Raw genomic sequence first — 13,774 nt, 5'->3', positions numbered from 1 at the left:
AACGCATCGTTTCCGTCGGCCAATAACATGGGTTTGTCATTAGTTGAGTGAGGAAATGTAGGGAATTCCTGTTGATCTCACTCCGATCCGTGATGTGTGATTATTTGTGTGAAGGTAGACATGATATTTGAGTAATTGCTGTGACAATTTTCTGATGTGAGACTGTGGTAAGTTTCTGAAAGTGGTTGAATAAATAAATGGTGAGGTGGAATGAAAGAGGTGTTGTCAGTGAATTATAATGGAACTGACAAAATTTGTTCCACTCCATCTTAATATTGAGAAAACCACATCTCTGTTTCCAGTGTGAATTCAATAAATAAATGGTTTTCGTCCGACATCAATAATAATTGATGAAGTGTGATTATTTGAGTGAAGTTTTGACAAGTTTTATAATCATAAATGTTGATGATATTCGAGAATCTTTTTGTAAAAATTTGGATGCCATATCAATTTTATTGATTAATGTAATTTAATTGTAGCTTCCATTGGAGCTCTGACGTAATATTCGAGTTGATTCTGTGTGATTATTGTGCATCCATTTATTTTTTCTGATCAAATTTTATTTGACATGGAATTATAAATCAAGTAGACAAATACAATAAAAAGTTACAATAAAGTTGTGAATAAATGCATGGGAATTAGAAATCAAATTTGTGGAATATGATGCATTGACATGATACTGGTATTTTAATGATTCCTGTTGATAACTAACAATTCCTGTTGTTAGTAATGATTGAGAGCTCGACGAGAGCGGTCGTATCGGAGTGGTTGCTGAGTCAGCTGTGCAAAGTTTAAACGTTCCGTAACAAAATATTTCGTGCTAGTGAACCGTGCTGTAGTGAATATTTTATTTGAAGATTTAAAAATGTCTTGTTTTATTTGCTCTAAATCCGTTCGGAATTCAGGTGAGCTGATTTCATGTGTCGACTGTGAAGCGAATTTTCATATAGGATGTGTGAAAATGACCAAGGACGATGCGGACTACATAAAGAGAAACAAACAAATTTGGAGATGTAGCAGCTGTTCCTCTACACGTCGCAAAAGTATGGTGAGTGAATCGACAACAGGAAACAAGGACGTGACTCTCCAAGAACTCGCAGGAGTTCTTGAGGTAATTGCAGGAAATCAGACGACGATGAAGGAGAATATTAAGAAAATGGAGTTGGAGCTTGGGAAATCAATTGAATCATGTCATCAGGCGATTAACGACATAAATAAGAAGTTTGATGAACAAAACAAGCAAATTAGCACATGCCTCATCAACATCGATAAGCTTTCAACAGAAGTAGCTAGCCTCAGGAAAGAAAATGCAGAACTGAAGGAACGCGTCGAGGATATGGAACAATACTCAAGATCGAACATGCTGGAAATAAATGGTATACCCAAAAAACAGGATGAAGATGTAACAGAAATCATTTGTAGAATGAGCGAAGCATTAGGACACAAAATAAAAGCAGATGCAATCGACATTTGTCACAGACTTAAACAACGAAATGAAAACCTACCTCCACCAATCGTTGTCAAGTTCGTTCGTAGAACAGACAAACAAGTAATATTGAATAAAAGGAAAGTTACGAGGCAGTTTTCTACAAAGCAGATGGGAGAAACAACGGACCATCCAGTCTATGTGAATGAAAGTCTAGCACCTACGCGAAGAAGGATTTTCACCATGGCGAGAGAGATCTTCAAAAGAGGCGACATCAAATACCTATGGATCAAGGATGGGAAGATTCTAGCTAGGAAAGAAGACGGAACACCAGTTATTGAACTCAAGAACAGTGAACAAGTGAAAAAGTTGAGCGTGATAAGTGCATCTAAGCAGCCAGGTAACCAAGAAAATAACAGTGTCAGTACCGTAAATAAAAATGTCATCAGAGATAAGTAGCAGAGAAACACTAATTATTCATCAAAATATACGCAGTCTGCGAAGTAATTTCGATTTATTCTTAGTGCAAATGAGGAAATTAGGAAAAAACCCGCTAATAATAGTCTTGACAGAAATATGGATACTAGAGAATGAAATAGACTTATATCATATAGAGGGCTATTCCGTACATGGTAATTTTAATCATAACTACAGAGCAGGAGGAACTTTGGTTTATATAAGCAGTGAGATAACGTTCAAAACAAAGACAATAGTTTTTATTTCAGCGGACTGTGTACATATATCTTGTTCATATAATAATTTTGAATTTCAGTTGTTGGCTGCTTACAGGTTGCAATCAAACTCACCCAAAATATTTCTTAACGAATTAACCTTGTACTTAGAAGAAATATTTAATATTAACGAAAACAATGAGGTCCCTTTCTTTTTCACGGGAGATATAAATATAGATCTTTTTCAGAACACCAGAATTATTGACGACTACAAATATTTAATGAATAGTTTTGGATTTGAATCACTCAATACTGATTACACTCATAGGTCCCGATTTCCCAACTCTTTAATAGATCATCTTTACTTAAAATCCGGCAAAAATAGAACAAAACTGAATAAAATTAATCTAATTCCAGAAATACTTCATTTAGATATAACTGATCACAGTACAATCATACTTAAAGTTGAAGGTTTGAAGAAATCCAACGAAGAAGCAGATACAAATTATAAAAAAATATGCCTTATCAATTACCGGAAGTTGAATAATATTTTATCATCGATTGATTGGGATAGAGAAATACCAGCAGTATCAGTTGATGAGGGATGGGAAAATTTCATTGACATTTTAAAAAGCGCTATCAAAGATTCACAAGAAAATCTTCTTTTAGAAAATAACTTGACACAGAAATATAGGTCGCCATGGATAAATAGTTATCTGATCAAGCAAATAAACTTAAGAAATGAGTTATACAAGAATGTTATCAAACAACCTAATAATGACGACTTAAAACAAATATACAATACATTCAAAAATAACTTACGTAATGAACTGAGAGAAAGAAAACAATATTATTATTCAAAACTGTTTAGAGAAAGCCAGGGAAACATTAGAAAGACGTGGAAAACAATTGACGCGTTAATAGGATTGAAAAAAATAAAGAACCACTAAAACTGATTGTTGATGAGCAGGGAAATAGCATACATGATAGTAATAAAATTTCTAATTCGTTTAATTCTTATTTTCTAAATGTTGTGAATAAAATGAATGATGAATTAGAACAAACCACATTGCAAACCAGGGAAGAGTCTGCTAGAATATCAAAAATAAGGTTTCCATACAATTCTCCAACAAATTCAATTTTTCTCCACCCTACAAATCCGGAGGAAGTAGCAAGTACAATAAGAAAATTGAAAAATAAATCTTCGCCAGGTGTAGATGGGATAAGCACAAGCATGATTAAAAAAACTTACATGAATTATTTGAACAAATTAACCGATCTAATTAACCTGAGTATTGCCAAAGGAAAATTCCCAAGCATGTTCAAACACAGCGTAGTTATACCTATTCCTAAAAAGCCAAATTGTAAAAACATAGATCAGTTCCGCCCAATTTCACTTTTACCGGTTTTTTCCAAGATTTTAGAAAAAATATTCAAGATTAGACTTGAAAACTTTTATAAAAATAATAACTTTTTTAGTGATAACCAATATGGTTTCCGTGAAGGAAGAAGTAAAGAAGCAGCAATTAAAAATCTCATTTCAAAAATAAATGACAGTTTTAGTGTTAATAATAAGTGTGCAGCTCTGTTTCTTGATATATCTAAAGCATATGATGCAATTGATAAAAAAATGCTTCTAAAAAAACTTGATTTATCAGGAGTAAGAGGAATTGCCAATGATTGGTTAAGATGCTACCTATCTAATAGGAGTCAAAGGGTCAGAATTAACGATACGTTGAGTGAACCCGGGGACATTACCATAGGTATTCCTCAAGGATCAGTGTTATCAAGTACTTTATTCCTGGTCTTTATCAACGATTTGACGGATGGTGACTTACAGGGAAAGATTACATCTTTTGCAGACGATACAGTTATATTTTATTCGGCCAAAACAAATCAAGAACTTAAAAATAAATTAGAATTGGATCTTAAGCACCTTAGGTGGTGGTTTTGCGAAAATAAATTAACTATCAACACAGACAAATCTAATATAATACAATTTAATCTTCAAAACACGGATCAGGAGTTAACTAGTATTTACTTCCATAAATTAGATTGTGCGCAACAGGTGAATAATATATTGTGTAACTGTGAAACTATAAAACAAGCACGTACAGTTAAATATCTGGGCCTCATATTGGATAGTAGGCTCACTTGGTCAGATCATGTACAGAAGATAAAAAATGAGTTATTTGTATACATAAGGAAGTTCCATTACCTCAGACAGTTATGTCCAAAAGAAGTATTGTTACAATTATACCATGCAATTATTGGTTCTAGAATAAATTATGGAATAATATGCTATGGGAGTGCATACAATGTTCATATTAAACCTGTGATTACTGGTCAGAAACATATATTAAAAATAATTTGTAATAAACCTAAACAATATAGTTCAATGATGCTCTTCAGAGAACTATCAATATTATCAGTGAGACATTCTTTTCTATTCAAAGCATTGCTGGATTTAGCTGAAAATAATTTCGATATTCAACAGATGAGAGAAAGAATAAACCTCAGGAATTCACAGGACATTAACCTCCCAAAACCAAGATTAGAACATTCCAGACGACACTTCAAATACATAGCTATAAAAATATTCAATTCACTTCCAGTAACAACAAGGAAAATAACGTCACGTCAGTTATTTAGAAAAGAAATCAAGAAATTCATTTTACAACTAGACAACCCGAATGATTTTTTTACTAAATTAATATAGGTCTAAATTTAGTATAATTTACACATTACACGACATGAACACTGCAACAATCAAAGATCATTGAACTCACAAATCCCGTCCGGTATGCGTAAACAGTAAGACAGTATCAAATTTCAATCACTGTATCTTTCTTCAAAACGCATTCATTTATGGTATAATTACATCAGCACTTTGAAAAAAAAACGAAACGTTAACTATGAATAAAATTGAACTAAATATGAAAAAAACAGCAACCACTCCGTACATAGTTTTAAGTTTTGTGTAAGTGTGTGTGTGTGTGTGTGTGTGTGTGTGTGTGGTGTGTGTGTGTGTGGTGTGTGTGTGTGTGTGTGTGTGTGGTGTGTGTGTGTGTGGTGTGTGTGTGTGTGTGTGTGTTGTGTGTGTGTGTGTTTGTGCGCATGTGTGAATTTGTGTGCGTATGAATGTGTGCGCATATGTGAATGTGTGTACGTATGAATGTGTGCAAGAATGATTATGAATATTGACATATTGATTTATTTCAATATAATACCATATTCAATTATTATGTTCTTCATGATATAATATTTAAATTTGTATATAAATATTTTATTATATATATTCAAGTGTCCCCACACAGGGTAGCCTATAGGGAACACATATTAGAAATTAGGAAACAATATTGTATTTGATTTTTGGAATGCATTTGATTGTATAATTATTTTTTTTTTGAATAAAGAATTTGAATAAAGATTTGAATAAAGAATAATATCAAATCCAGTTTTTGGGAAATTCAAGTTGATAATTTAAAAAATTCCATATCCAAAGGAAAAATATAATTGATTTCCACATAGTTTGAGATGGAATAATGATAAAATTTAAGATTAAATGCTCAATAAGATTAATTTTGGAGACAAATCCTTAAACTCTTTCATGTTTTTGCCTTTCTATGGTCAAAGCACTGCAGTATCAATTTAAACCCTTTATCTCGTTCTTTCTCTCTTTAACTCTTCTCCCACCTCTCTCACTCCACATAAGTTTCCAGGTCCCTCACACAATAATAGCAGAGGATAATCAAATCTTATCGTCCGATTGCTATCATCTAAATTTTCAATGGATTCTATCCGAGCAAACACGGAACGTAGATTAGTGAGTCAAATCACGTAGAGCAGTTGTGTTAGGGGCAGTCACTAAGAATAGAATAGAATGGAATCGTGAATAGGCGATCGAGTAGAATAGTGAATGGAGAGGGTGATGGACGATAGAGGAGTTGGAGCTACTCGACATTCATGTTACGTGTCAGTGATTGTCTATCATTAAACATTGATTGGTAAGCCTACACGATCTCCTATCCATTCCATATATCTATATGTACATATACATACAGTACTAAGTACTGTATAGCTAACTATACAAAATAGCTATATGTTCTAAAACATCTAGCGATGAAATACCTGTACATGGTGTGTTATCAATGAATAAAACTCTATATCTAGCATACATCTTGTTCACCACGAGAGTTTATTTAAAATATATGTCTTCTCATTTCAGAGGTATAGGGTTGCCAAGTATATAATGCATTTCCATGTCCTCGGACTCATTTGTGGTGAATCAACTATATTTATACATCTATTCCAATATATATATATTAGCTTGTACAACAATGTCTAGAACACAAACCTTCGTGAAGGCTAGATTGCGAATTTGATGTGGGATTCTGATTTTAAGCTGGTTGATATTTGTACAGATTGTGAAGTGGCTGAAGAAAATGTAGCTGCTGCTTAATATAGTGCTTGCTCCTTGTGTATTGTAGGTGGTTGCAGGTTGAATATTTTATAGTATTTCTGTGTAGAAATAAAAGATTGATGCAATTTTCAGTAATCACGGATGAAGATTGTAGGTTATTGGTAAGGATAGTCTAAACACTCACACTACACATTTTGTACTTGAAATGCACATACTCGGTTTAAACGGGGAAATGTCAGGTGTTCGTTTGAACCCCGTATGAAACACATTATGATAAATACAACCATATCTACAAGTAAACGTGGTCTAGCGTTGAACTTTTTGTTAGCATATGACATAATGTTGAATTTTTATGAAGTACTTGTATCCAGGAATAGAATCATGATTGTGTGGATTGGGATTGGGGTTCAGAAAGTTACTAGGAAATACCAGTAAAATTTTCAACTGATACGCTTCACTCTAATCAGAACAGATTTATTGACTTGGATCAAATTCTATTCACTTTCATTGGGTGTTTTTGATATCACACCAGAAACTGGTGTGGATCTCTTCTCCCCTATAATAAGAGAACAATGCTATTCACTAGTCTGTTATTATCAATTCCATGATCTTTGCATTTTAATCAACTCTTCTTAATATTTTTACTAATCTTGAATCTCCCTCTTATCAATTTCTTATTCTCACCCCTTCTCCTTTTTCCTACTCCTTCGATTCATCGTGATTTAACTCGTGTACTCATACTCTCTAATAGAACAATACCATTTTCATTATAACCTCTCATCATTTTTTCAGTTCAATGTCTCCCAACTCTCTTCCAAACTCATGAATTTTCCAATCCCTTTTTAGTAATGCCCTCTTATTCCTCAGTAGATATCAATTAATGTTCGTTCTGATAATTATTGTAATTATTCTTGGATGAAGTTGTTCAAGTGTTTTCTAATTAGTTCACATAATATGATGATCATCATAATTAATATGATAATTATAATTATTATAACAAGCATTGCAATTTCAGCAAAGTTTTCTTCCCTTATTTCAATAAATTTCTCATTTTCTACAACTTTTCTCGGTGGTGATGGGGAATCACCACTTTCTGTCCCCTAGCTTGTTTCCCCTCACAGCCTCCACACTACCACCTCTCTCTCTATATATATATCCTTCTTTCCTTCTCTCTCCTCCACTGCCTCCTTTTCTTATCTAGCTTTCACATCCTTTTTTTCAGTGAACTCAATTTATTTTCGAGAAACATAATTGATGCTGAATATATAATTCTAATTATAATTAATTATATCCAAATTAATTGCTATTAAATTTGTTCAAAAGTCCTCCCATCACTTCTCCCCCTCTCGAGCCTCCAAATCTTCTTCTCCACCTACTTCTGCCGTCTTCCCTTTCCTTCCTCTCGGTGAATTCCAATTACTTACTTAGGAGTAACATTATTTTATACTCCAATTATTCCAATTCTACAAACTGTTTTATATTTTCTTCGTAATTCTACCTCATTCCTCTACCCCCTTCAACTACCAACTATTCTAACCCATTTTCTACCTCCTTATCACCACCCTATTCTCATTCATACTCCTCTTGCCCAATCATGAGTCCCATCCTGACTTCAGACTGCTGCTTCCCAGATATCTTCTACTTCTCCTTCAGCTATTCCTTCTCCTCGTCGTCATCCTCCTCCTTCATTTTATACTCCTCCTCCTACTTATCCCCATCCCACTTCTTCTTATACATTTCTACTCCTTGTCCTCACTCTCATTATTCCCTTCATTCCCTTTCTCTGTATTTACTTTCCTTTTCTTCTTCTCCCAATTTTATTCCTTGTTTTTCTTCTCCTCGTCAATCACTGTGTACTTCCCTCTTCCCTTCTCTATTCTTCCATCTACTTCTTCACCATCTTATCATTCACTCCATCTCCTCGATCTTCTATTCCTTCTTCTTCTACTCCTTCTACTACTCCTCCTTTTCATACTTTCCATCGTTCTCTCCTTGCTTCCATTCTACTTTTCGACCATGTCACAGTTCTCCTCCACCTCTTCATCGTTATCATTCTTCTCCTTCCATTTCTGCCTCTTCCACTCCCCCTCCATATTCATCTTTTCGTCCTCTTCAGACTCCCACCTCCTTTCCCCTTCCTCCTTTTTCCCCGCCTTCTCATTCTCTTTTCCACGGAACGTAGATTAGTGAGTCAAATCACGTAGAGCAGTTGTTAGGGGCAGTCACTAAGAATAGAATAGAATGGAATCGTGAATAGGCGATCGAGTAGAATAGTGAATGGAGAGGGTGATGGACGATAGAGGAGTTGGAGCTACTCGACATTCATGTTACGTGTCAGTGATTGTCTATCATTAAACATTGATTGGTAAGCCTACACGATCTCCTATCCATTCCATATATCTATATGTACATATACATACAGTACTAAGTACTGTATAGCTAACTATACAAAATAGCTATATGTTCTAAAACATCTAGCGATGAAATACCTGTACATGGTGTGTTATCAATGAATAAAACTCTATATCTAGCATACATCTTGTTCACCACGAGAGTTTATTTAAAATATATGTCTTCTCATTTCAGAGGTATAGGGTTGCCAAGTATATAATGCATTTCCATGTCCTCGGACTCATTTGTGGTGAATCAACTATATTTATACATCTATTCCAATATATATATATTAGCTTGTACAACAATGTCTAGAACACAAACCTTCGTGAAGGCTAGATTGCGAATTTGATGTGGGATTCTGATTTTAAGCTGGTTGATATTTGTACAGATTGTGAAGTGGCTGAAGAAAATGTAGCTGCTGCTTAATATAGTGCTTGCTCCTTGTGTATTGTAGGTGGTTGCAGGTTGAATATTTTATAGTATTTCTGTGTAGAAATAAAAGATTGATGCAATTTTCAGTAATCACGGATGAAGATTGTAGGTTATTGGTAAGGATAGTCTAAACACTCACACTACACATTTTGTACTTGAAATGCACATACTCGGTTTAAACGGGGAAATGTCAGGTGTTCGTTTGAACCCCGTATGAAACACATTATGATAAATACAACCATATCTACAAGTAAACGTGGTCTAGCGTTGAACTTTTTGTTAGCATATGACATAATGTTGAATTTTTATGAAGTACTTGTATCCAGGAATAGAATCATGATTGTGTGGATTGGGATTGGGGTTCAGAAAGTTACTAGGAAATACCAGTAAAATTTTCAACTGATACGCTTCACTCTAATCAGAACAGATTTATTGACTTGGATCAAATTCTATTCACTTTCATTGGGTGTTTTTGATATCACACCAGAAACTGGTGTGGATCTCTTCTCCCCTATAATAAGAGAACAATGCTATTCACTAGTCTGTTATTATCAATTCCATGATCTTTGCATTTTAATCAACTCTTCTTAATATTTTTACTAATCTTGAATCTCCCTCTTATCAATTTCTTATTCTCACCCCTTCTCCTTTTTCCTACTCCTTCGATTCATCGTGATTTAACTCGTGTACTCATACTCTCTAATAGAACAATACCATTTTCATTATAACCTCTCATCATTTTTTCAGTTCAATGTCTCCCAACTCTCTTCCAAACTCATGAATTTTCCAATCCCTTTTTAGTAATGCCCTCTTATTCCTCAGTAGATATCAATTAATGTTCGTTCTGATAATTATTGTAATTATTCTTGGATGAAGTTGTTCAGGTGTATTCTAATTAGTTCACATAATATGATGATCATCATAATTAATATTATAATTATAATTATATAACAAGCATTGCAATTTAAGCAAAGTTCCCTTCCCTTATTTTAATAAATTTCTCATTTTCTACAACTTTTCTCAGTGGTGATGGGGGATCACCACTTTCTGTCCCCTAGCTTGTTTCCCCTCACAGCCACCACACTACCACCTCTCTCTCTATATATATATCCTTCTTTCCTTCTCTCTCCTCTACTGCCTCCTTTTCTTATCTAGCTTTCACATCCTTTTTTTCAGTGAACTCAATTATTTTCGAGAAACATAATTGATGCTGAATATATAATTCTAATTATAATTAATTATATCCAAATTAATTGCTATTAAATTTGTTCAAAAGTCCTCCCATCACTTCTCCCCCTCTCGAGCCTCCAAATCTTCTTCTCCACCTACTTCTGCCGTCTTCCCTTTCCTTCCTCTCGGTGAATTCCAATTACTTACTTAGGAGTAACATTATTTTATACTCCAATTATTCCAATTCTACAAACTGTTTTATATTTTCTTCGTAATTCTACCTCATTCCTCTACCCCCTTCAACTACCAACTATTCTAACCCATTATCTACCTCCTTATCACCTATTCTACCTCCTTATCACCACCCTATTCTCATTCATACTCCTCTTGCTCAATCATGAGTCCCATCCTGACTTCAGACTGCTGCTTCCCAGATATCTTCTACTTCTCCTTCAGCTATTCCTTCTCCTCGTCGTCATCCTCCTCCTTCATTTTATACTCCTCCTCCTACTTATCCCCATCCCACTTCTTCTTATACACTTCTACTCCTTGTCCTCACTCTCATTATTCCCTTCATTCCTTTCTCTGTATTTACTTTCCTTTTCTTCTTCTCCCAATTTTATTCCTTGTTTTTCTTCTCCTCGTCAATCACTGTGTACTTCCCTCTTCCCTTCTCTATTCTTCCATCTACTTCTTCACCATCTTATCATTCACTCCATCTCCTCGATCTTCTATTCCTTCTTCTTCTACTCCTTCTACTACTCCTCCTTTTCATACTTTCCATCGTTCTCTCCCTTGCTTCCATTCTACTTTTCGACCATGTCACAGTTCTCCTCCACCTCTTCATCGTTATCATTCTTCTCCTTCCATTTCTGCCTCTTCCACTCCCCTCCATATTCATCTTTTCGTCCTCTTCAGACTCCCACCTCCTTTCCCCTTCCTCCTTTTTCCCCGCCTTCTCATTCTCTTTTCCATATCCTCCTCCCTGAACTCTTTCTCATCCCCCTCCTCATTCTTCTCCACCACCTTCTCCTCCTTCTTCTTCGAATTCTACTCCTTGTCCTGATCTTCTCTCTTTATTCCCTTCCACCTCCTCGTACTCCACCTTCTTATTCTTTTCTTCCTTCCACTCCAACCACTCCCCTCCTTATTCTATCACACTTCATTTAACTCATTCTCACCTCACATCTCCCTCTCTCCCCCTCACTTGTCACCTCCCATCTTCTTCCTCCACCTCTCCCATCACGTCAAGTGTATCGATGAAACAGTGGCTCTGTACTCTCCACCAGTCAGGTGAGGGTTTTAAGTCACGAGGGGTGCAATTATAGGGGTTTTGGGGGTGAGGGGGGTGTTCACTCTGCAGTACAGGTGTATGAGTTCACACAGCAGGCCATTTATCATTCTATGTTGCTCACACTCTGTCAGCCAGAGCAAGTCCGGCTTACTATCCTCTCTATCACTATCTCTTATTTCACCTAACACAATTTCTATCACTATATCTATCACTGTATCTATCCCTATAGCTATTACTGTATCTATTACTATCTCTATCACTGTATCTATCACTATCCCTATCACTATCTTTATCACTATCTCTATCTCTATATCTATCACTATCTCTCATTTTACCCAACATAACTTCTATCACTATCTCTATCACTGTATCTATTCCTATATCTATTACTGTATCTATCACTATCTCTATCACTGTATCTATCACTATCCCTATCACTATCTTTACCACTATCTCTATCTCTATCACTATCTCTTATTTTACCTAACACAATTTCTATCACTATATCTATCACTGTATCTATTCCTATATCTATCACTGTATCTATTCCTATATCTATTACTGTATCTATTACCATCTCTATCACTGTATCTATCACTATCCCTATCACTATCTTTATCACTATCTCTATCACTATCTCTCATTTTACCCAACACAAATTCTATCACTGTATCTATTCCTATATCTATTACTGTATCTATCACTATCTCTATCACTGTATCTATCACTATCCCTATCACTATCTTTATCACTGTCTCTATCTCTATATCTATCACCATCTCTATCACTATCTTTATCCTATATTTACGTGCCAGTGTCCAACACACACATATTAGTATGTATGAGTGAAAAACACTTTCAAAAGTCATCATTGGTTGTATGGTAAGCATTGATGTAATTGACCGGGCGAAGTGAGGTGAACATATCTCAAACTGTTTAGAAGATATTCAAATTATCAATCAGTATCATTCAAATGTGTGAAGAAATACATGAGTGGTATTGATTAATAATGTGAATATCTGCTAAACGGTTTGAGATATTGATGTGTGGTTTCCATCATTTATTTTTTTCTTGAAATTCCGTTTCGAAATCATGTATCGCATGACCAGCTTCCTATTTAAAAAAATAAAGCAAGATGGCGGACCTGATTTTTAAAGGCATGGTAAAGTAGTATTTTCAATTCGAGTAGCATCCCTTGTCACACCCACCTTGGAATCACTTCTTTTCATGAGATACTAGCCCGTTCTCAGACGTTCTTCTCTCATCTCTGCTTTAAATAGTATTGATTAATAATGTGAATATCTTCTGGACGGTTTGAGATATCGATATGCGATTTCCGCCATTCATTCTTTCTTGAAATTCCCTATCGAAATCATGTATGGCATGACCACCTTCCTATTAGAAAAAAATGAAGTTGCATCCAATATGGCGGAACCAAGATGGCGAACCAGATTTTTAAAGTCATTGTAAAGTAGTTTTTTCAATTTGAGTTGGATCCCCAATCACACACTCCGTCAAATTACCTTAGTGTATGAGATATTAAGCCGTTCTCGGACTTTTCACCCACCCTGTATTATAATTAAATCTTGTGTAAGCATTATCTGATCAAATAAATAGTTGGTGTATCAGTGTGGATGTGCATATGCCATGGTTTGGGACGTCGTTCAGTTAAAAATGTTATTCATGCTATTGATAAAATTTTTGTTCATAATTTGTTATTATATTCTTTAATTTTTATAAGTTTTGGAATTTCGAATTCTCAATTTCTTTCATTTTTACTTTCTTCATAAGTATTTGAAATCTCTGTATTTTCCATTTTTGAATTAGGTGGTATTTTTGTTGTTTGTATTATTTATTATTGTATAAGTACGTTATTATTTCATCATTATTTTTTTTCATTTGTATCTCTACAACTTTTATTGTTAAGGAGATTTATTTGGGGAAACCCGTTATCTCAATTTTAA

General features: G+C 34.7%; 1 protein-coding gene across 1 annotated transcript; it reads left to right on the top strand.

Moving 5' to 3' along the window:
* The first annotated feature begins 961 nt into the window (after positions 1-961).
* Positions 962-1,885, top strand: LOC111044251. The gene has a single exon (XM_022329344.2). It carries the CDS (start codon positions 962-964, stop codon positions 1,883-1,885), a length of 924 nt encoding a protein of 307 aa, XP_022185036.2.
* Positions 1,886-13,774: the final 11,889 nt, after the last annotated feature.

This window comes from Nilaparvata lugens, chromosome 12, assembly GCF_014356525.2.
Source record: "Nilaparvata lugens isolate BPH chromosome 12, ASM1435652v1, whole genome shotgun sequence".
In the NCBI taxonomy this organism is placed as follows: domain Eukaryota; kingdom Metazoa; phylum Arthropoda; class Insecta; order Hemiptera; family Delphacidae; genus Nilaparvata; species Nilaparvata lugens.
Note: the sequence above shows the minus strand (reverse complement) of the source record. Positions and strands in the feature narration are given on the sequence as shown.

What these genes read in the sequence shown, in the direction of transcription:
- LOC111044251 (XM_022329344.2), top strand. Translation starts at nt 962, where the DNA reads ATGACCAAGGACGATGCGGACTACATAAAGAGAAACAAACAAATTTGG.